Source organism: Oncorhynchus nerka, linkage group LG28 (genome assembly GCF_034236695.1).
Source record: "Oncorhynchus nerka isolate Pitt River linkage group LG28, Oner_Uvic_2.0, whole genome shotgun sequence".
Lineage (NCBI taxonomy): Eukaryota > Metazoa > Chordata > Actinopteri > Salmoniformes > Salmonidae > Oncorhynchus > Oncorhynchus nerka.
The window spans coordinates 35,603,076-35,628,784 of record NC_088423.1 but is presented as its reverse complement, the minus strand read 5'-3'; the positions used below and the strand labels follow the sequence as shown (position 1 = coordinate 35,628,784).

At 40.0% G+C, this 25,709-nt stretch overlaps 1 protein-coding gene across 4 annotated transcripts in view; it reads left to right on the top strand.

The window, feature by feature from the left end:
- LOC115113181 (protein bicaudal C homolog 1-B-like) overlaps window positions 1–25,709 on the top strand; it is a 74,785-nt gene that overhangs the window by 31,204 nt on the left and 17,872 nt on the right. For 2 of the 4 annotated variants that reach the window (XM_065012778.1, XM_029640530.2), the window contains exons 2-6: window positions 1,710–1,756; window positions 12,366–12,435; window positions 21,956–22,035; window positions 23,214–23,375; window positions 24,418–24,471. In XM_065012778.1, the coding sequence (XP_064868850.1) occupies window positions 1,710–1,756; window positions 12,366–12,435; window positions 21,956–22,035; window positions 23,214–23,375; window positions 24,418–24,471 (413 nt within the window). The remainder of the gene's footprint in view (window positions 1–1,709; window positions 1,757–12,365; window positions 12,436–21,955; window positions 22,036–23,213; window positions 23,376–24,417; window positions 24,472–25,709) is intronic. The other 2 variants (XM_065012779.1, XM_065012777.1) reach the window with 1 other exon arrangement.

The following is a 25,709-nucleotide window of genomic DNA, read 5'->3' as shown; positions in this document are numbered from 1 at the left end:
CTGCCGCTTTCAGACTAATCGGGGACTGTGAATAGTATTTCATGTGAAATCTATGGGCTACATTGTTCTGAATGAAGCAGGCCCTCGTGTGAAATAGCTGCAGAGGTGTTTTTGCGGGGGAGTAAGTACAAGCATGTGTGCAATGTACTTTATGAAGGTATTACTCCATCACCAAGGGCCAGTTTGTGAGGACACAAAATAAAACACCTGTTGGGGTCATTTATCTTATTCCTACATTTTTTCTTACTGAGGAAATGTTATATTGAGAATGAACAGTGAAATATTTGTTTTCTTTCAAATGTCAAGCCACTAGTATTGCATTTCACCACTCCTTATGGATCACATGGTGACGGATAATTAAGAAGGTACCTTTTTAAATCTAATGAAACTGGACAGGTTTCAGAGTGGGGAAGCAACTTGGATAAATCTCAGGACCAGATATATTGATACTCAAGTTGTCAAACCCTCCACAACATTATTTACATGTTGATATCAAGAAAGCAAAAGTGCTGTATTTCAATAGAAAATCATGGTGACGTATGACTAGGGTTGCACAATTCTGGAAACTTTCAGAAAAATCCAGTTTTTAAAGAACTCCTGGTTGGAGTATTCTGGATATTTTGCTTATTGTGTGAATATTCCAACTGGGTTTTTTGTAAACCCTGTACATTTTGGGAAAGTGGATGGATTTGTTTTATATGTATACCTGTATATTTTTTGCAACCCTACATATGACATTGTCCTACAGTATTTTGCCAAGGTACATACTGTGTGTTTCCATGGACCAATTATAGCCAGTTAATCATTTTGATTGTTGACATTTTCTGTCATTTTTCTGAAGAAAATGCATTGCTATCCAGAGGTGATACTAATCAGAACATTGGGTTAAGTTGATCATAACATTAATTCTTGTCATTACATCAAGGCCATTATTTATCACTGTACACCAGTTCTGTGGTGACCCTGACCCAGTTCCGCTGAAAATGTGGTAAATCCATCAAGTGAATACAGGAACCACCTCAAATGACGGATAAATGCTCTGCGGAGAACAACTATGTATTTTACATCAACAGAAAAGCCACAGGCCAGACAAAAGGACTTGCAGAATGATCTGTATCAGAAACAAATTATTGTATATTCACTGTGGTTGGGAGACTGTTCCTTGCCCATATATAGTACCAGAAGCCGAGGTCTTTAGTATATTTTCATGGCAAGTCTTTCAAATAATGTTTCTTATACTCATGGATATTTTTACACAATTGTGTGCTCTGCCAGGTATCTGTCAGTCAGTTCTCTGGTAGCTAACATTCCTCATGCCAGCCTTACGGCACCATACAGGAGGAGACATTGTCTGGCCAAAAGTGTGAATATCCAAAAAAGATGGATCACCCATAATGGTAGTATAGCACTGAGACCTTTTATACAAAGTTCAGCAATTTGTTAAAAGGAAGTTGTATCTAATTATAAGGATTATCAAGAATGAGTTTGGTCTATCTAAATCCCAAAATTGTATATACTGATGTGCCAATGACAATACCCAAGGAATGGAGATCCACTGAAAAGCAGATTTTTGGATTTAGTCATGGTATCCTCACATTTCCAGGACATTGGATAACCGAAGCGTGATTTGGCTCTGTGAATGTTATACAGTATTGTATATTTAACAGTTAATGGTTTCATCAATTGTTTCTTTTTCCTCTCCTCTACAGCGGCCGCTGGGGGACGAGTCAATGGTGGCGAGGATTTCTTTCAGAAGGTAAATCTCTAATATGTATAATTGGATCATGTTTGGATTGTGTTCAAGTCCAGAGAAGAGCACTTTCCTTCGGGTGATGAAAGTGTCCGGTGTTCATTTAATAGGGTCCTGATTGTAGATACGTTAGTATAATTTTGACTTGAAACAAATGCACCTGAAACTAAACTATTGTGGGCCTTGCACAAGTCAGGCGTGTGCTTGACAGGTTGAGGCTGCACATTTGATAGGCCAATTTTGGACTACTCTCCACACACAGAGCATGTACAGACAGAGATGGATCCAACGCATTCATACACATATGCATCCGCTTTATTGTCATATTTTGTTACCATCAAATATTTTCATTTTTTTCCTAAGACTCAGTTGAGTTTGTACTAGTCTGCTCTACGTTATTGCATAGGCATCCAAGTATTTACCTGAAAGAAAATGGAAAAGTGTTTGAAGACACTGCTCCTGTTTAAAGTGCTGTTTCCTGAAGTGTTTGAACTCCCTCCATAGTATGTTAATATACTTTTTAATTAAATAAGGGATGGACATTGGTTTATTTTAGCATTCTTATTTGTTTATTTTCCATCTCTGGTTTTGAGGGAAGTTAAATTGCCTACTGCTATGTCATTTAATTTAACTGTCCCTACAGCCATTTCATGTCCAAGAAATGCAAACCGGGCGCCATCCCATTATTTTTTAAACCATATATGCTAGACATCTGTTTTATCTCTAAAAACAGTGCCTTCTGAAAGTGTTCAGCCCCCTTGACCTTTTCCACATTTTGTTATGTTACAGCCTTATTCTAAAATGGGTTAAATAAGTACAAATGGTCAGCAATATAAACACAATAACCCATAATGACAAAGCAAAAAACAGGTTTTTTGAAATGTGCAAGTGTATTACAAATATTCAGACGCTTTGCTATGAAACTATAAATTGAGCTCAGGTGCATCCTGTTTCTATTGATCATCCTTGATGTTTCTACAACTTGATTGAAGTCTACCAGTGATAAATTCAATTGATTGGACATGATTTGGAAAGGCGCACACACCGGTCCCACAGTTGACAGTGCATGTCAGAGCAAAAACCAAGCCATGAGGTTGGAGGATTTGTGCGTAGAGCTCCGAGACTGGATTTTGTCAAGGCACAGATCTGGGGAAGGGTACCAAAACATTTCTGTAGTATTGAACGTCCCAAAGAACACAGTGGCCTCCATCATTCTTAAATGGAAGACATTTGGAACCATCAGTATTCTTCCTATTGCTGGCCAAACTGAGCAATCAGGTGAGGAGGGCCTACTTTGCTCAGGACCTCAGACTGGGGTGAAGGTTCACCTTCCAGCAGGACAACGACCCTAAGCACACAGCCAAGACAATGCAGGAGTGGCTTCGGGACAAGTCTCTGAATGTCCTTGAGTGGTCCAGCCAGAGCCCCGACTTGAACCCTATCAAGCATCTCTGGAGAGACCTGAAAATAGCTGTGCAGCAACGCTTCCCATCCAAACTGGGTCTGAATACTTATGTATATGTGATTTTTAAGTTGGGGTTTTTCATTATACATTTGCAAACATTTCTACACACCTGTTTTTCATTATGGGCTATTGTGTGTAGATTGAGGAGAGAAATTATTTAATCAATTTCAGACTAAGGCTGTAAGGTAACAAAATGTGGGAAAAGTCAAGGGGTCTGAATACTTTCCGAATGCACTGTATGTAGCTTATTCAATTAAACTTATCTGACATAATTGTAGGTGATGCCTTGGCTTGCCAATTATGCTTTTCCAAAGCCACTGCCCTGTCTTCACATGCAATCATTACTATGCCAATGTTCCATTCCAATCTATGCTGGTCAGAAGTTTAAAAGGTCAATAATTGTACATTAACTGTAGTTATGTTTGGCGATCGGAAAAGGACAGACTGTGAAGTTTTTATTGAAGAATTTCCGTTCAAATGGGTCTGGAATTTCCCTGCGATAGCATGACCACCACACAGACCCAATTAATGTCAGAAAAATAAACATGGTAGACATCTGGAACGGTTTATTCTAAATAAAATGTATGGGGTGTTTGGACTATGTTGAAGTCGATGAAAATGGGAAGTCTTACTTACACCATTTCCTTCCCTCAAACACACCCATGTACCACACACACGTATGCAGTCCCTCATATATCACACAAAATGCACACAATGATTCCCCCTCCACACACACACCTGCACATACAGTTTTATAGTGAGGGTTGGCGTCCCAGCAATTCCTTGGAAATAAACTGCAAGTTTTTGTGAGGTCAGTAAGAGAAAAACAAAACACTCTTGCAGGCATTTCCCTGTGGTAGATCACTCTCTTACTCATTGTCTGTTTGTCTTCCGTTCAGGCCAGCTCTCAGACCCAACCACATCCAACCCCCTTTTCCCTCTCCCTCTAATGCTGGGTCCAAGCATTGTTTCCCACTCAGATCAGTGTATTAAACCATTTGTAATGTATTGTGACATGGACCTTTTGGTGTATTTGACTGTTGGACAACATACTTTGTGTAGGCTATTATGTATTGTGAAAACTACTTGACAATTTAACTCAAAGACCATGGACCATTGAACAGTTCGACAGGCTGTTGGACCATACGATGTTTGGACGGTGAATAGTTTGACTGGTAGATCGTGGACCATTAAACCTTTTGGCGTGTTGGATTGGTGGGCTATTAGACTGTGAAGAGTTGGACTGGTAGACTATGGACCACAGAGCTTTAGTGGAGGCTTCAGGCAAATGTATTTGAGTGCTGAGCCAGTCCCTCCCTCCCTCCCTCATCCCTCAGCTGTGGTTCTGTAAACAACGCCAGCTTGATATACGAGCACTGATGCACTCTGATCGGAGGCCAGAAGGATTCTACTTCATTATTTTAGAAGTACAACACCGTCCTGTAGTTCTATGCTGTCTAGTGGGTGAGAAAGGAACGTCTTTTGATTATTTTGGTAGAGAAAATGAGTCATCACATCGCAATGAAGGAATTAATTGTATGATTATTTAAGTGAAGTTGCTGACTTTGCGAGGTGTCCATTACAGCAAACCAATAGCCCTCTAAATTGGTTGGTTCCTCTGTAAGTACTTGAAAACTTTTTATGTTTTTAAAAAGTAGCAGATATTGTGCAGTTGCTCCTAATTTGGGATAATCTTTTGAACTATGCACATATTAGTTGAACACCTTAAGGTTAAGGTCTTCTCCCCAAACATAATGGAGCTCGTGAGAGTTAGCGCATGGATTGTTGGCACATGTTAAATTCATACGATCAGTCTCATGGGAAGAAAACAGTGGATGGATCACTAACTAAGACTCTCAACTGAAACAGGAGAACACCCACCCCATCCCTTTAACTCCTAAACCCTCTGTCCATCTCACTCACACACACACACACACACACACACACACACACACACACACACACACACACACACACACACACACACACACAGCTGAATCAACAGTGATACAGGAAGACAGTCCACTCCATCCATGTTGATTGCCACCGTGCCTCACACACACACAGAAAACTCTACAGAAAGTCTACACCCCCTTGAACCTTTTCGTTGCATTACGAAGTGGGATTGAAATAGATTCCATTGTCATTTTTTTTCTCTCATTGATCTACACAAAATACTCCATGATGTCAAAGTGAGAAGAAAATTCTACAAACTTTTTCAAATGAATAACAAATTAAATAACTAAAATATAGTTGTTTAGGCAAGCCTAAATTAGTTCAGAAGTAACATTTTTGCTTAATAAATCCCAAAGCAAGGAAGAGTAGCTGCAGCAGCTATTGGGGATCCACAATAAATACAAATAAGTTATATGGACTCACTGTGTGAAATAATAGTGTTTTACATGATTTTGAATGACTACCCCTTCCTCTGTGCCCCATACAACATCTGTAATGTCCCTCAGTCAAGTATTGAAATTCAAGCACAGATTCAACTACAAAGACCAGGGAGATTTTTAAAAGCCTCATAAAGAAAGGCAGTGATGGGTAACAATAACAAATCAGACATTTAAATATCTCTTCAAGCATGGTCAAATGAATCATTATGCTGTGGATGACGTATTAAACCACTCAGGCACATCAAAGATGCAGTTGTCCTTCTGAATTGAGTTGCAGGACAGGAACAAAACTGCTTAGGGATGTCACCCGAGGCAATTTTTTTAAACCGCTATGGCAGAGTTCAATGGCTGTGATGGGAGTAAACTGAGGATGGATCAACAACATTGTAGTGACTTTACCTTAATGACCTACATGACAGAGTGAAAAGAAGAATACAAATATTCCAAAACATGCATATGTATGCAACGAGGCACTAAAATAAAACTGCAAAAAAACACAACTTTATGTTTCAGTCAAACACAACACATCACAGAGTAACTGCCTCCTTATTTTGAAGCATGGTGGTGGCTGCATCTTGGTATGAGTATGGCTGTGGCGGTCATGAAATTTCATCAGTCGGTGATTGTCAAGCAAATAGCTGTCGATCTCACGGGAATTGACCGTTAATTAACATAAACACATTTAGCATCTTCTGGCTTCCACACACAGCCTACAAGCCACTGATGCAGATGCACATTTTTGAAAAGTCTAATAAATCCATGTAATATAGCCTACACCTTCACAATAAATCCATTCTTTATTTTCGACAGGTCTAAAGAAGCATGATATGAAGAAAATGTAGTCTATTTCAGAAGAACAGAATAGCACACTCTGAATTGTCCTTATGTTCGGTCCTGATCTGGCTATGCCAAATGGCTGTGGGCTACACTAGTTCATTTAGAGGGATGATAGAGTGCTGAGTACCAGTGAGTTATCAAGTTTGGTCACATGGAATTTGACTGCCTTCATGACTCGTGACCGTCGGTGTCACCACAACAGCCCTAGGTATGAGTTTTCTTTACATCTGCAAAGACTGGAGTTTAAGATGAAAGAAACAGGATGGTTTAGCACTGACAAAATCCTAGGGGAGAACCTGTTTCAGTCTGCTTTTCACCAGACACTGGGAGGGGAATTCACCATCAGCAGGACAATAACCTACAACACAAAGCCAAATCTACACTGGAGTTGCTTACCAAGAAGACAGTGAATGTTCCTGAGTGGCCAAGCTACAGTTTTGACTTAAATCTGCTTGAAAATCTATGGCAAGACTTGAAAATGTCTATCTAGCCATGATCCCCAATATCTTAACAGCTTGAAGAAAGAAAAAAAGAAAGACAAAAGGTCAATATTGCACAATGCAGGTGTGTAAAGCTCTTGTGAGACTTACCCATGAAGAATCACAGCTGTATTCGCTGCCAACGGTGATTCTAACATGTATTGACTCAGAGGGGTGAAGACTTACCTAATCAAGGCGTATTAGGGTTTTATTTTTCTTTAATCTTTTTAAAATGTGAGAATTTTTCATCCACTTTGACATTCAAGTATTTTGTGTAGATGGTTGACAAAAAATTACTAAATCAATTTGAATCCCGCTTTGTAACACAATAAAATGTGAAGAAATCCAAGGGGAGTGTAGACTTTCTATAGGCATTGTATACTCTCACGTGTACATGGCACATGTCACTGTTTTTGATGACATTCCCAAAATGACATCCTATTCGATTTGGGTTATAGCACTACGTATGTATCTGACCTTCCTGCTAGATCCAATCAGTGTAATATGTAATGAAACTGATCACAATGCTAAATGTATGCATTACTTGAAAAGGGCACAGTAGCAGAAAGACTGAAGAGTGGAACGTTAAATGTATAGTTAACCTAATATGTGCAAATAGCTGACCCATTTGAGAGGTATTTGCTGGGCCCTTCATAAAAATAAACGCTATCCACCCTTAAAATGGTGTGTGGTCTGTCAGAAATCACTCCCATCTGTATGGCCTTGCCAAGAACCGCAACTATGGAGAGGAAGCAAGTTCATGAACAAGACCCTATAGAGAAGAAATGGAGGGCGGCAAAAAATGTAATTGGCTGTAAAGTTTGGACTTAGGAAATCTATATAATTGCATATATCTCAAACATTTGGTTGTCGGTTTCATCACAATTATCTGACATCCCTTTAATAGGGTTTTGATCTGATTTGTATTAACTGGCTTTCCAAACATGCCTGACCTTTACTGAGGCATACATTTTCTGATTGGATGCAACAAAGGGCAGTGATCATCTCATAACTGTTGTTGCATTGCATGTTGCTATGCTACAGTATACAATCCCTATATCCATTGTATCATGTGATATCATATCTGATCATAGTCCATTCCCTGGCCTTTCCTGGAATGTGTCTAGTTTTGGAAATGTCTATATTTTGAAAGAAATGCATAAATCTGCATACTGTAGTTGCTCTGGTGTACCTGAAGAATTTCAAATCACCATAGAGAATAAAAAGGCGAGTTGTGTTTCTTCACCGGGAGAAAATCATTTTGTGGAATTAAGCAGAAACCCCATTATTGGCCCATGAGACGAGGGGGAGGGAAAGAGCCAAAGGGGGGAGGGGCGCAGAGCGAAATTCCTGATGGATATGATGAACAAAATGTTCCAGAGATGTGTTTGTCATACTGTTGAGTGGGAGCACATAGTTTTGTTTATAGAGTGAAAGTCTACGGGGGTGGTTCATATAAAATGTATGATAATATGCTCACGTGTATCATGGTTGAGAGAATGTGCTAAAGACTGTCTCTCTGATTCAGTGCTGGTGTGGAATGTTGGTAAAGATGTGACTTATATGTTGAATTTGGAAATCCTCGAGGCTAGATTTCCCAGTGTAAAATGTTATTTACAGAGTCCTAGATTATTGGAGGTCAACTGTATACCATGTTTTCCTCATAGTTGGAAGCAAAACTGTTTCCACATTTTTTTTTTTAAGGTAAGGACACATTCTTATTTTCAATGACAGCCTAGGAACAGTGGGTTAACTGCCTTGTTCAGGGGCAGAACAACATATGTTTACCTTGTCAGCTCGGGGATTCGATCTTGCAACCTTTCACTTACAAGTCCAATGCTCTAACCACTAGGCTACCTGCCACCCCCCACATGAAGTCCTTGCAGTTTAGAATCCTATACATCAGTATCTGTTCGATTCAGAAAACAAACGGCTCTATTCTGTTCGTTAGATAGGAAGTCCATCCAAAAATATGTTGATTTTTTTTTTCTTCCCTTCGCCCAAAAGACGACCTTCTTGGTTCTCTATTTAATTTGTATTATCTTGTGAAATGGTTAGAAATGCCACAGCCAAGGGCTTTCATGAGAACTCCAGCTTGGCAGGGCTTTTCTTGCCATTAGACAAAGATAATACCCAAGACCAGTAACATGAGCCAAGGTCTTTAGTGAGAGAATGAAAAATGCAACTCAACAAGACACATTTGTTATACTGTAGGAATGGGTTTTATATCGTGGAAGCATTTTTTAGCTGCCAATACTGTAGTGGATTTGTTTTATTGGTTTCAATGAAGAATGCAGAGACATAGCAACTGGATTAAATTTGAGACTTTTTTTTAAAATAAAAAAATAGTAAGTCTCTTATTTTTTTTCCAAAACCTGTGTTTGTGGATAGGCCCCACAATCAGTAATGCTACATAGCATAATGATGTTCTTGCATGGCAGTTCATCAACCCATCTGTGGTGTGTAAACAACAGGGATGAATAATCTAGCCTAACTCTGACCAGATATTTGAGGTATGTTGTATAGGCTACATTTTCAAAGGTTCAATAAATCTTATCTTTGCCATTTGAATTGACCAGAGCAGTCAAATGTGATTATAAATAGACATAATCATTATTCATGTTTACATGGGGCCCTCTAATAACTGCAAAAATATGTATCCTAATCTTCATATTGTTGGCCCAAAGTAAGATTGTGAAGGATTCTTTTTATGCTCCACTTCACTTTCCATATTTGTGTTTTGATTATAGTATGTTTGAGAAACTCAGTGATGCTTGAAGGGCCATCCACTCAACCATCAGTGGTCTTTAAGAGTGTGTCATACTGGAGTGAAAATGCACACGTTCAACTAGCACTGCCCAACAGGTGTTTCAGACTGGCTCTGGAAAGTCTGTCAGTCAGTTTGGAGGATGCCAAGCAGGCCTATACTTCCCAAACATATGGAAGAATTTTGACATTTCCTCTATGAATAATGTACTGGATTAAGATAGAAAATTGCAGAATGAAGGCTGTGTTCCTTATTGAAAGAGTTGCTTTTCTTTTGTATTTTTCATAGAAATGCATCGCAGTACATACATCTGGGCTCATTAACTAGGATTCAGCCACAATCTTTTTCTTGAACGGTTGATCAGGGGGCCGGAACATAATTACGAATAATTTGTAGACTTCAAAAAGCCCAAACTGATATAATATTTGACTAAAACAATCATTTCAAACCTTGCTTACATTTGTGTACGATCACATACAGTCACGTGAAAAAGCACTTGTCCCTTTTTCCCCACTTATATTTTTGATACTGAATGTTATCAGATCTTCAATTTATTTCATAAACAAAGTTATGCAACACCCAATGTCCCTGTGTGAAAAGGTAATTGTCCCCTTACACTCAATAACTGATTGTGCCACCTAGCTGCAATGACTAAAACCAAATGCTTCCTGTAGTTGTTGATCAGTCTCACATGTCGCTGTGGAGGATTTTTGTCCCACTCTTCCATGCAGAACTGCTGTAAATCAGCGACATTTGTGGGTTTTTAAGTATGAACTTCTCGTTTCAAGTCCTGCCACAACGTCTCAATTGGGATTATGTCTGGACTTTGACTAGGCCATTCCAAAACTTCAAATGTGTTCATTTTAGCCATTTTAATGTAGACTTGATTGTGTGTTTTGGATCATTGTCTTGCTGCGTGACCCAGCTGCGCTTCAGCTCACAGACAGATAACCTGACATTATCCTGTAGAATTCTCTGATACGTTGGAGAATTCATGGTTCCTTCTATTAAGGCAAGTCGTCCAGGTTCTGAAGCAGCAAAGCGTCCCCAAACCATCACACTACAACCAACATGCTTGACTGTTGGTATGAGGTTCTTACAGTGGAATGCAGTTTGGTTTCCGCCAGGCGTGGGACCCACGTCATCCAAAAAGTTATACTTTTGAATCATCTGTCCATAGAATATTCTTCCAAAAGTCTTGATGATCATCCAGGTGCTTTTTGGAAAACTTTGGACGACATGGGCTCCATTATGCCAAAAACCAAACATACTTTTACCACCATGTGAAGTTCATCGTAACTTATTTCATCTTGAGCCTAATAAACTGCATGCTTTCCTGAGTCGTAGTGAAAGGACCACACAATGTTATTGCGTGAATCTAAGTTTCCATCAGGTCTGTCATGACATTTTTTATTAGACTTTATTCACATAACCAGGTTTCCATCCAAACTTTTTATCGACATGGACATCTGCTCTAAGCATATTGTCTTTCTCTGCGTGGGTTCCCATGTGAGGTTTGGAGGTCCTTGCATAACCACTGGAGTCCATGAAGAACATGGAGCAGCTTCATACTGTATGAGGGAACATTCATAGGGTGCTCACGTGTCCAAGCCAGTCTGAGTTCATTCCTTTTCCACCCAAAAACACGAGCCCCTGGTACGTGTTAAAACAAATAATCACGACAGGACCTTTGTGAAAACAAGGAAATTGAAGGACAAGGACAGATATCTGTGTTTTGGAGATGGATGGTTTTCTGAGATTTTAGTTTCTAATGTAAACCACCAGTCAGCAGGTCTCCATTAGGCGATGCAGATGGTTCATGTTTCTCATGGCTGAACTGTTTGATCCCCAGTCTATGTTCAGGAAGTTATGTGACGGTGAGCAGCCTCATGAGCGTGTGGACGATGCCTGTAGTACCTCAGAATAACACACTCTTTCCTCTCGGACTTGTACTTTTGCTCTTTCTTTTTTTGTTTCACATTCATGCATATGCTCCTGGTTACGATGGGTAGCTTTGTAAAAGGGCTCTCACATAGATTGCAGCTGACACTTTTCACGTGTTCCTAAGCCAACAACACCCAGTCCACTTTCACAAAATATGGAGATGTTGGCTTTTTTTTGTTGTCACAGAGTACATTTGTTCCAGTAAGCTTATATCAAAAGCCATGTTTTCGCTGGATCATACCATTTCTGGTTGATTTCTCCCCAAAATGTGTAGATCGTAGACCTCTCTTCATAGGTGCTCTCCAAAGTCAGCATGGCAAGAGGTTGGAGGAGGTGAAGGGCAGTAGAGGCAATGAGGCATTGTCCAAAGTTTAGACAAGCCTCGAGCCACATTCAATCAGCCATAAACACAGCAGACGTGTGAATTTTTCTGGCTAGTGGTTACTAGAACGTGGTCCTCATTTATACTGTTTATTTGAAGTGAGGCTGGATTTCTGTTATGTTTAAAATGACACGTGTTAAGATTTGTATATATCAATGTGTACCATGCAGTTATCTGTCATGTAAAATTGGACATTTAAACTGACTACAGTATAGGCAGTCTCAAAAAGAAGCATTATGGTGTTATTGCTTTCCTGATCTCCATTTTTGTTCAGTATATTAAACATAGATATGTAATGACGCTTTCCTTTTCCTTGTTATTGATTATGACCAATATCTGTTTCAGGTCATGGATGAAACCAAAACACAGATAGCGTGGCCTTCCAAATTGAAGATCGGAGCCAAGTCCAAAAAAGGTGAATGTTGTAGGTTTTGATTCTACAACAACAGCTCAGCTGTGGTTATATCAAAAGTAACAGAACGTCCTTCTTGTTAACTGCTCTACATTTGACTCCAATGTTGCCTTTTCATTACCGGATGTAAGTCTTAAGTTTTGTTTTTGGAAGATATTTGCTGATGTCTGTACATGAAGACTATATAAATCAGTGAATTTGCAATGAGAACATAGGTTTGTTAGTTTTAGCCCTGAATGCCTTAATAGAAAATGACTCAAGTAAAAGTGAGTCACCCAGTAAAATACTACTTGAGTAAAAGTATTTAGTTTTAAATGTACTTAAGTACAGTGGTAGAAAAAGTACTCAATTGTCATACTTGAGTAAAAGTTATACACCAAATGTCTTGTTTTTTAAAATGTTATTTATGGACAGACGGGCACACTCCAACACTTGGAGGCAGTAGGGATGACACAGTTATAGGTGCATGAATTGTACCATATTGCTGCCCTGCCTGAGCATTTGAAATGTACTTTTGGGTGTCAGGCATAATGTACTGTATGGGAGTAAAAAGTACATATTTTCTTTAGGAATGTAGTGGAGAAAAAGTTGTCAAAAATATCAAAAGTAAAGTACAGATACTATTTAAGTTAAAATACTTAAGTACTTAAAGTACTACTTTTAAGTGCTTTACACCACGGGAAGTTATTATAGAGGGGACATGTCATGTATATCAAGGTCGCAGCAGCATTCATTGTTTCACCACTTACTTTAAAAACACTTATGTTTAAAGATGAAACCTTTGTGAGTTTGTACGAGGGATGTTGAGTTAGGAGTTATCTGCATGTAATGTCTGAAATTCCAGTGCACTGCCAATAAAATACTACTGCTATTTAAAGCTTGTCTGGGGGGGGTTTCGACATGCCCCCTTTGTTGACCCCAATGGAATGCCAGTGTGCATCTTCATGCCAGATGTGAAATCCCAAAACAACTTCCTGAACTTGACCCAGAAGTTGATGAGTTTACACTGGATTTTTGTTTTTAGGGCTGACCCCATTTAGTTTATTTTTTGGTCAATAGGCTGTTGGTCGAGCAAAGATTTTTTTTTAGTCGAGTGTATATATGTATGTATGTGTGTGTGTGTGTGTGTGTGTGTGTGTGTGTGTGTGTGTGTGTGTTTTTAAATGATAGCACATGAGACACCTGTCTGATTCACGCCTGTCTGAGTGGACTAATCCATTGTGAAGGCTGCAGGGATAGCACACCAGTATCACCAGTAGTACATTTCTAATCTGCAATGTTTGTTTGGTTAATGTAGTTTCTGTTAATGCATTCAATTTATTATTACCGTCTTACCGTTGTCATTGTACTGTAGGAGTGGACACGTTGTTTGCAGAGCGCACAACCTAGGCTACAAGTTTTGGTTTATTTCATTCCATTTACAAGTTGTCAATATGTTCATTGTCTTTTTGTTTGTAGCGCTCCTGTCCATCTGGAGTAAGGACACGCACCTGATTACACACATAACTAGGCCTAGGCTACCTGGCCTGCTCACAAATGTAGGCCTATAAATGTGCCCATTTGGGGATCTGATTGTATTTCTGATTGTCTTAACTCACCATCACTGTGGAGCTTTTCAAAGTATGTTTTTCTTTGCCTCAAACAGCAAGTCAACAAAGTCTGTTTTTATATCCATTGAGAATGACAATAGTTCCACAATGTAGCCTATTTGAAAAGTCTTCATGCTCTGATCTGGTGGAAAGATCATAAAATCGTCCTACCTGATTACTTCTTATCCCTTGCGCAAATAGCCTACAGCTGTGTCTGTCCGAGCTCACAGGCAGGGAAACTCTGAGGGCCCAGCATATTTTATACAATGTTACAAGTTTGCTAGCATGAGCTTTGGGCTGCACCAATTAATACAATAGTTGGTAAAAATGGAAAATGGAAATGGTACGATAACTTGGCACTCCAAATGGAAAAGATTGTAGAACGAGGAGGGTCGGGAACAGGTTTTTGTTCTTCTGGTTAGGCTATATTGATCTCGGCTCCCTCCCTCTTTAGTAATTTGTGTCTTCATTTTTAATTGCAGTACTTAAAGCATTAGACAACCTCAGTAGCCTACAAGTAGTTGATTTTATTGAAACACGGGCTGTGTCTAAGAAACCAGTGTGAAATGGCTAGCAAGTTAGCGGGGTGTGCACTAATAGCGTTTTCAATCGGGGAAGTCACTCGCTCTTGAGACCTTGAAGTAGTTGCTTCCCTTGCTCTGTAAGGGCCGCGGCTTTTGTGGAGCGATAGGTAATGATGCTTTGTGGGAGGCAGTTGTTTGTGTGCAGAGGGTCCCTGGTTCGAGCCCAGGTAGGGGCGGAAGCAAAACTGTTACATCTATATATTGAAAAAAAATACACGTTTTAAAAATGTTGACCAATCGAGTGGTCTAAAGAACAGACCACTCTTGCTCGACTAAGATTTGTTTGGAGTCGGACAGCCCTAAATCTTTTTAACAGCTCTTCTACTCCTAGTCAACCTCAAGCTCATTCACAAAACGAACTTACATTGGAAGAACAGTTTGTCCATTTTTATTCAGCCCTATGATTTGTTGGCTGTCAGCCTTTTAGTATTATATATTCCAAACGGAGGGGTATGAACAATGTCCGCTAATCTCTTCCAGTTATCTCATGGGTGCATGCACTGCATTTTTGTGCATTTGGAGGAAAAAAGACATGTATTTGTGACCCTTTCTGCTTAACAGCTGGAGGGGAGAGAGTACTCTATCGTCTAGGTACTGTAATCAACCCTGACATCTACCCACAATGACTGGATGTCGTACACCTGTGAGTTTGAGCTGAGGTTAGCCATCAACACATCTACATGAGACTTATGGATACCCATGCCATTCTGCTTCTCCATTATGTTTACATTTGAATCACGAGCTATCTGAAAGTCAATCATTTTTAAATTGGGAGTTGTCAAAAGTCAAACTATTTGTACCACTTTCTGGAATCATAAATATTCTGTCAGTGATTCATAGGAGAAACAGTATCTTAGGCTAATATTACACTTTACCAGAACATTTCACCATGAGAATAAATGGTCACTGTCCTTACACATTTATGTATGACCAGTGGGAAATGCTCTAACTATCCATCTTGAATTGACAGCATTGTATTGTATTTAACTCTTCTTTCCTACATTGTTTTATACTTGGTGTTACCCAAATGAACGATCAACTTCCTTCTGCAGAGAATATATGGTATAGTAAGCTTATCTGTGGTATTACAACAGTAGCCTATCAATTGTTCATTAATGACATCCAGGCATGAAAATGAAAGACTTCATTCATTTTAAACACCTTTTTGCCCTTTATCACTACACTCCACACATAGCCACAGAGTGGTGACTTGTCATGCAGCGCCTTCAGAAAGTATTCATACCCCTTGATTTATTCCACATTTTGCTGTTACAGCCTGAATTCAGTAGTGATTCAATCGTTTTTTTCTCACCCATCTACACACAATATTTGACTTGGTGGGAGATTTTTCGACGTGGCCTTGGGCAGGGTGCTTGAGCATATCCGCAGCGTCTAGGTCAGACCAAGCCTTGTGACGAGGTATTTGGCCTATACTCATGATGAAGTTGCACAGCTAATGTCACGCGACATACATCAGAACATTTGAAATGGTTACATACAGATTAGTCAACCTCCACACACTTAGGGAGGGTGAGTGTGGGGTTTGCTCCGGTAAACTAAGTTTATTGACAAACGAATACTATCAATCTCTAAATTCGCAATGATATGACAAATTAATCGTTTCCAAGTTCGCGAAGCAGTGTTTACAATGTCTATGCACGTGTATAACGCTTGGAGCCATTCCTCTCCTGCTGAAGTGGACTATGGCCATGCTCGCACTTAAAAGTTTAGGAAAAGATATGTGTCCTGCCAGAGTGCTCAAAGGCAACACGTAGCCCAATCAAAGGTAAAAGTGTAAATATGGCTTTATTCTCTACTTATCAACACTACTCGAGGGAGTAGTCTAGATTCAAGGCATTCGGTCAAGGCGCACGCTCTTTACACGCGGGAATCATTTTGAAATTTTTTCGCTTTTCGGGACAGCAGCACAGCGATTAAACGGATATCAACTTCCAACTTTTTCGTTGGTTCAGCCCCCATTCATTCCCCAATCTTTTAAGCCAAATTGACTTAATTCCGAGCTTTTGAATGGTACTTTAGGAAAATGGGAGGCGAAAGAAACCCCCACCTGTTTAGGCGAGGTGCTGGCTAGCGGAGTAGAAAAGAAGAAAGCCGCATACTCTAGCAGCTCAGATGCAATAATTGAATAACATAATATCCAACGTTTCGACAGGCAAGCTGTCTTCTTCAGGATATGACGACATACACTGCGGGTCACTAGTTTTATATAGTGTCAAAGGACACACACAGGTGTATGTAATCATATCCGGGTGTGGCCTGATATCATTGGTTAATTATTAGATATAAAAAATAACATACAAAAAGTGTGAATGATCGCATATGATCATAGATACAATTTGGCTACAGAGGCCTAGAGACATTTTCAATGAATAGCAGAATCACAAGAATGGTTTCAGGTCAAAGTCTACGTTGAGACCGAAGGTAGCAAGGGTTTTTAAATTAAAGATCCAGGCAGCCTCTCGTTTTAACAATAAATTGTCAAGGTCACCGCCTCTCCTAGGGAGGGTGACATGTTCAATGCCGATATAACATAGGGACAAAATCGAGTGGTTCGCTCCACTTTAGGAGAGCAGCACAAGTCCTCCCCCTACACAGAGGAGATCCTTCTGACTTAGATAAATTGGATGGTAGTTATCTTGCCTTTCCAAAGTTTTAGAATCACAGGCCAACTCTCAGCTAATAACTTTTTAAACTTCCTATTCTGTTTTTAAATGTGTACCGGTCAGATTTTATTTGTTCAAAAGTCTGCTATATGTGTTCTAAGAAATGTAAGTTAACACATCATCTAGATCATAAAAAAAACATTGTACTGCCTTATTTATAGACCTTTCCAAGGCTTATGACACTGTTGACCATTATGTTCTAATTCAAAGGCTGGCTCATAGGCCTGGATCAGGCTTCTTGCAAGTGGTTTGAGAATGATCTGTCAGATAGGACACAATGCGTGATTTCTGATGGTGCCAAGTCTGGTTTCCTGTATATTGCTAAAGGTGTACTGCAGGGGTTGGTATTGGGACCTGTTCGCTTTACTATTTACATAGACCAATAATATTTATGTAATATTTATCTATTCATTCTGTGTGCAGACTACACTGTTATGTATGCCATTGCCCCAACTATTGACCATGCTATGTTAGAGCTGCAATCTGACTTTGTTGTTGATGCCTCACAGAAAGCCCTGGTTGGTTTAAAACTTGTACTTAATGCGGGCAAGACTAAATATATGTATTCTAATTCTCGCAATGTTTTTTTGCTGGTCTACATATTTATTCATTGCATTGTTCTCCCAACGATCTGATTCCCACCTATAAATATCTGGGCATTTGAATTGAAAAATACTTTGTTTTAAAAGGTGTATGAATGAGCTAGTTAAAAAGCTACAATTTTAAAGTGGGTAGAAATAGATCTAGCCTCTCCCTAAATAGCAGAAAGCAGATTGTACAGTCAACTTTCCTGCCAGGTCTTGACTATGGTGACACCATTTACCAGATTGCAGCAGCCACTACTCTTAAACCTTTGGATGCTGTCTACCATAGCACCCTTTGATTTATCACAGGTGACAGTTTTAATACTCACCACTATGTCCTGTATCAAAAGGTTGGCTGCTCCTCATTAGTCCTGTAGATCACTTCATTATTCCCTTTTTTGTTTAAAAAGCTCCACTGCACAAGCTTCCGACTTCCCTAACTTTGCTGTTAAAATATAAAAAATATGAGAACCAACCTTGTGAATGGTTTTGGTTTCTCTTGAGGTTCCTCGGGTCTTCACCGAACTAGGTAAATCCACTTTTAATTTTAAAGGCGCTCATTGCAGGAACCAACTACAAAATACAATACAATTGGATGTTCTGGTGCCGGTCAGGCAATTTAAAATATTGATTGGGGACCTTGTTATTAAAGAATGTAGTTGTTTTTCTTGAATATTTGTCTTGTGCTGTATTGTGACACAACCCGGGATTGAATCCGGGTCTGTAGTGACGCCTCAAAGCACTGTGATATAGTGCCTTAGACCACTGCACAACTCGGGAGGCCCTGGTCACTCCCTTTTTAAGGCCAGGCACCACACCCTAATCGGATCATTTTCCCACTTAATCATATCACAGTCAACTTTTACCAGTTAAATGTAGACACAAATATAATAATATATATAATAATGTTTTTTTTGTATATATTATTTTCTGAAATAGTATACTAATACAGTGGCTTGCGAAAGTATTCACCACCCACCCACACATTTTTCTTATTTTGTTGCCGTACAACCTGGAATTAAAATGGATTTTGGGGGGTTTGTGTCATTTGATTTACACAACATGCCTACCACTTTGAAGATGCAAAATATTTTTTATTGTAAAACAAACAAGACATAAAATGTATTTGCATATCATGCAAATACATTTTTCTGGACACCAGATGAATTCCGCCGAAATATTTTTGCTTTTCTTTTGTTAAGACACTCCAGGACTGGATTTATACATAGCAGATTGTGGATGAATACTTTTTTCTTTTTTCTATCTGTAAAATAATAAAGGTACGCTTTTAAAAAGAAAATGTAATCAATAAAAGTGTTTTGACAGCATATCAACAATTCCCTTTGTTCAAGTCTGGAGAATATGTTTAAGAATAACCACGTAGAATTTGGTGAATGCAGATGCTTCTGAGACTGAGAAAAATGTTTTGACGTGTGGGAAGAGTCTGACTTTTGGGAAATGGCATTTAAAGGGGAAATCTGCAGTTGATACATACATTTTTGGGCATATAAATGAATGATATGTACCCATTGATTCTTGAAGAATATAACTTATAAATGGCTAATGAACTTAGTTCAACTGTCGTACCCCATAACAGCCCAATGTATACGCTTGTTTTACTTCAATGTTTGTAAACAAAGTCAATGTAAACAAATACTATATAGACCTAAAAACATAGTAAAAACTATAATTTTGATATTTTATATATCCAGTCCTTGTATCCATAGCGCTGTCTACAGATGTAGGATCTTAATTTGAGCCAGTTTGCTACAGCAGGTAAATAATCCTGCAGTGTAAAGAAATGTGGATTATCATTAATGGGCATTTTTTATAGGGGTTGATACATTTTTCGTCAGGGCCAATCAAGCAAGTCTGACATTTTTAAGTGGAAATTACAAACTGTAGAAGCCTTATTAAACCTTTAATACACTACAAGTTTGCATTACCTGCAGTGCAGGAAAATGATCAGCAACAAAAAAGAGATCAAGTTTTTTACCGAAACGGGGTGAGGTATTGTTTCAGCTCCGGTGATTGCTGCTTTAAAGACCAAGTACAATGGATTTACACTGCCAAATGAGAAACACCTATTAGACTCAATCAGTCACCGTCTCTTCAAAGTAAGTTACTAATGTATGTAGTCCAGTTTGATACATTCTATGAAATTATGGATCCATGTCCATTTGAAAGTGGTTACAATTCCTGAAAGTTTGACGGTAGTATAAACAAATGAAAATATAAATTTATATTGAACTTTTTGACACTTATTTTTTCTTCTTGAAAATAAGAAGAATGGACTAAAATACCCCCCCCAAAAAATCTACATGGATAAGTAGATGCAAAAATGATATTTTAGCCTCTGGTGCCTGGCTTTAAATAATGTAAACCCATTCTGGAAAAAGTCATTACCGTTGACGGTAAGCAGAGAGGGGTCAAATGGTTTCTTTTGTGTCAAGTGTCAACTTCCAAGACCTTTCTTCTCAGCTGTCATATTGTATGTATTTCTGAATGTTTGGTGTGCCAAATTAAGACTTAGGGTGTTCATTTTCTATTCCACAATCAATCATAAGAGTATACGCGTCACACTTAAAAAATGTGGGGGTGTTTAACATCACACATAGCAACACTAATTTAGCCCCCTAATGTAATGAGTGCCAGATGGGTAGGGGAGCGGAAGGCCAACACCCTCTGCTGGTCTCTAGTCACAGCTGTGTGTTTGGAACGTTTCCTGAAACCAAAGCTGTGAGGGTCTCTTCTAATACTGCTGTCATTTTACTTTGTTTTTCTGTCTCAGACGGCACCCACTCCTATCGTGATGTAACCCATTGTGGAAATGAGAGGCTTTTGGGTTGTTTTTGTGGGGAACAAAATATCGTCTCACAGCTGTTTTTTCACCCTTCTGTGATCTCACCTCAGCGTTGAGGCCACAAAAGTCCCATGTCACACTGACGAGATCCACACAGCCTTCCACTGCTCCCACAATCCCCCCATAGGCCCGTAAAACGTAGAGCACAGAGGATCCTAAACGCTTCCCTGCAGCAGCATTCCAGAGCCTAGCCAACCCAGATCTCTCCTCAGTGGGGATCAGGGCCAGTTCATGTGCTCTCCCCTCACTTTTTGTTTTGTGACTCTTTAAAAAAAAAAATCGTACCTTTATTTAACTAGGCAAGTCAGTTAAGAACAAATTCTTATTTTTAATGACTGCCTAGGAACAGTGGGTTAACTGCCTTGTTCAAGGACAGAACAACAGATTTGTACCTTATCAGCGCCGGGATTCCATCTTGCAACCTTTTGGTTACTAGTCCAACGCTCTAACCACTAGGCTACCTGCCGCCCCAAACTCTATGGAGAGTTTCTGTTTGGTTTGTGTAATTGGAGTTTGTTGTGGTGTTAGGTCTATACAGCGCAGTATAACACACTGTTTCTTTCAGTCATTACCTACATTTCCATGTACTATTCTGTTTAACAGTATAGGCTTTTATCTGCATTTTCCTGCTCAACAGCTCTAAAATCTCTAAACCCAACAAATGTCAATAGGTTAAAAAGTGTCTGTAAGTAAACTCTAAATATAAATATTTTCTTCTGTAGGAGTACAGTACATCTGAGCTATTTGTGGTGTGTGGGGAGAGGGGGATTCCTGGAAGGAGCTTAACTGACTTCCTGCCCCTCCATACAGTCAACACAGGGGGCTCCTAGGACCTGGCGGCCAAATGGACTCTACAGTCATGAGCATTGAGCATACGTCCAGCTGTTTTTATCGACACAAGATAGTTAAACGGAAACGCACCCTAGCAGGCAATTGTTGTCTATTTTCTATGCAAACTTTCAAAATGTTTGGGGGGGGGGATCACACATTTGATCCAACATTGCTGTGTAACAGCCCATAATGAGAGTTGGCACATCTGAAATTAGAATTTACCTCAAGTGTTTTGTCTGATGTCATAATCATGAATGCCATCAATGCATTCACCTGGTGCACAGTCTTGGGAAAATGTGATACTATAATCTCTTCATAACCTCTTTCTGTCTCCTTTTGTTCTCTCCGTACCTCAATCTCAACCTCTCCATCACGTCTCTCCCTTCAGATCCGCACATTAAGGTTTGTGGAAAGAGAGACAATGTGAGGGAAGCCAAAGACCGAATCATGTCAGTCCTCGACACAAAGGTGCGTATGAATGATGGAAAGGTGTTTGTTTTGTTCTCATGGCAACACCAATACTGACATTGGTAATTTATCAACTAGGGGATGGTAGTCACAGATGTATCCAGGGAGTGTCTCTGGCTGTCATTTCATGCCCTAAGAAACCTTGGTTTACTTCCTAATTGGTTCTGTTTCTATTTGAGTGGCTTGGTAACACACTGAGAAATGGATTGATGGAGGCAAAGTGAGATGGATGGAGAGTAAGGGGCCCTGTGGATCTCACCGAGGTGGCAGGGGTCCACCATTTTAGAAAATAACTCCCTTCCACATCTTTCCCAGTCCATTTTCCCTCTGTCTCACACCTTATTTGGCTCACTCAGTCCATCTCCTACAGAGTTCAAATGACAGGCGGCTTTCTCAGACGTGTGATATGAATTGCCACCAAGATGGCCAGTACTTAATTTCCTGAGTGTGTATTGGCTCGGCATGGTGCATGTCCTGTCTCTATGGCAACAAACATCCACATCCCAAAATGGGCACACAATAGCACCCCCTGTGGGCAGGTTTTATCCTAACACTCTAAACAAGTATTTTCTCTGCACACAGTCAACACATGATTGCCTACATAAAGGGGATACCTAGTCAGTTGTCCAACTGAATGTATTCACATATTTCAACCCAATGAGTTCAACATGAAACAACCATGATTAGTCGGAATTTTATAGCAATGGATTTGTCGAATGAAACTTTTTTTGAAATATTTAACATACTTTTAGGCTCATCTGCTTTAGCTCTCTGTGTAATTTGCCATCTGAAAGGGTTTATGTTTGATATTATTGGTTATAGTCCTCATGCCTCTCTAAGTGGAGCTTCTCATGGTGGACCCATCTGCCTGGCAGTGGTGTCGGACCAGAGCAAGGGTCTTGGTGTTAGAGATGCATCCTATTTGTCTTCAACTTACTAGCCGAGGGTCATTCAAGCTGTGTCAATATTCACAATATTGCCATGATTTACAGTTATATGTGGTATATAATTTAATATTTATGCATGTAAGATTTCTATCATATCATTCACTAAGCATTATTAAGTACATTGTATGGCAGGCCATGCTTAAGAAGAGTGTCTCCCCCTCCTTCCTCTCCTCCAGCAGACTAACAGGGTAACCCTTAAGAAGAGTGTCTCCCCCTCCTTCCTTTCCCCAGCAGACTAACAGGGTAACCCTTAAGATGGACGTGTCCCACACAGAGCACTCCCACGTCATCGGCAAGGGAGGCAACAACATCAAGAAGGTGATGGAGGACACGGGTTGCCACATCCACTTCCCCGACTCCAATCGCAACAATCAGGCGGAGAAGAGCAACCAGGTACGGAGAGAGACACCACTGTACAAATAACAATGTACACAGGATCTGATAGACTGAATACGAATGAATGTTCTGTGCCATCATTAACCACATTTGTGTGGGACTGTCAAAGGTTCTCTGTTTGCACAGGCTTTATTCACCTGTATTTACTATTTTAACCACATATTAAACTGGTTTGTTCTCATTTGAGTATGTCCCATTTGTTAGTTGCTAGAGTGGCTTTAAATGACCATGTTGCAGAGAGCTGCTGTAATTGGCTGTTTTGATTGGCTGTGCCATAGGAAGCCAGTGTGTTTGGGCTGGATTGGATAGACAAGCAGTTGGAAGCAGCTGTAATTTCCATTTACATACACCTCTGGAGGAGGCAAGCTGCCAAACTCTTCGCATGTGTCATGCAATCACACACCAAACTTTGCAAGCTATCCCTTACCTTGAACACCTTGTACCTCAAACCCAGTGTGTGTGCATGCATTTGTGTGAGGAGGCAGTGCTGACCCAAACTAGATGGTACCGGCTGGTCTCAAATACTGAGTCTTAATTTGTTCAGAAGTGCTGATTAAAGTTGGCAGAAGTTATGGTTCTTTGGGTCAGCGCATGCCTTACTCCATTATGGTGAGTTACAGATGAAAGGTTTGAAAAGGAAGAGAGGAGGAGATAGATTACCGCTCCGCTGGCAGGATATCTAATGAAGGCATTTATCTCCTTTTTAGATTTCTGTCGCAATTATTTTAATTGCAGGCACGCATTCAGGATGTGAAGTGTTGAAAGCCAATTTTTGAAATTACGGGTCGGGGTTTTTAAATATGGTAAAAGCCTACAAACCATTTTTCTCTTTATGATGTTATTCTGATTGGGTTTTGATAAAAACATAACATAAGCTATGGAAATTAGAATGACCGGACCAAATGGAAATAAGAGAGAAGAGCTTTGGCTCTAAGCTTTTTCATTTTTTTCCAGGTTTGATTCCAGTTTTAGTTTCCAGTTTTGATGTAACCGTAATAGCTAAACTATAACAATGACTTCTGTCGCTCCATCTGAACAGGTGTCCATTGCAGGTCAGCCAGGAGGGGTAGAGGCAGCTCGAGCCAAAATCAGGGTAAGTTGGATGTCATTTCTATGGAGGTCTATGAGGTCTAAACTATAGAACTCGGAACAGGCTGTTATATTGTAAGCCTGTGTCACTACAGTCATCCTTTAGTTGTCGTATAACTGCATGTGATAGCTGTGGAGCCTGTGAACTCCGAGGTAATGCTCTGGCCGTAGCACATGTGGCACAGGGCACATAGGAAACAATTCAAACCCAGCACACAGTGCGTCTGGCCTTGTAGAGTGTGCTCGGCTCGCCTCAGATTCAGCTCCAGCTCAGAGGGCGGTGGGCCATTCCGCTCGTGTGAGCCTCTGCCGCCCAGACCTTCCTTGTGTTTCGCCGCCATCACATTTCTTCACACGCATGTGCTTTCTTTCCATGTGGACCAAGACAAATAAGCTCAATGAGAGAGGAAAGAAAGAGGGAGACGAAACTAGAGTGTAAGAGTGCGAGCACACGTGATTGTGTTTTCACAGGCAACAGGGAGCAACCGAGTTCATGCACTTCCTTGATTAAAAAAGTTAACCAATTGAATTTAGAAGTAATGTTTGAGCGTACCATTGTTGTAGGAAGGGGTTTAGAAAATAAGCTGTAATAGCGACATGAATCCTCTCCTCCCAAAGCCAAACACTAGCAGCCATACTCCACCAGTCCACCCAATCACTCAGCACCCCTCCTTTCAAACAGCAGCCCAGCTACTGCCCACTACCCAAACCTGTACATTGTTCTTACTCATACCACTTAGTACAGTATAGATTAATACAGTATTAACACCTGCCCAGCGACCCTCATCCCAAACGTCCAGCAACCCTCCACCCCTTCACCCAAATACAAGCCCTTACCGGTACTTTGCTTCGCACTGATATCTATGTTGTCTGCCAAAAGAAATGAATGAAAAGGAACAAATCACTGTCAGTTGCCACTTCGATATAAATCTTTCATAGTTTGTTTGCTCCGGATCTGACTCTGTACTGTTTGGGTTAAAAGTAAATGGTCCTGGGTGGCCTCATCCCTCTCTGCCTGTGACCAAAACAGTGATTAGATGGGTTTTTACCTTCGCTATAGTTTGTTTGTGCCAGGTCTTTGTTAGAGGTGTTTTGAAGGGAAGGTTAAAGTTGAGTTGTACTGCAGCCCTTGAAGACCTGATGGTGTATGATGAAAGTTTTAGTCTGTAGCTTTGTCCGTGATTTATGTAGTCGTTATACAGTCTTTATACAATATTTGCCTTTCTGCCCTTGTCTGCAGAA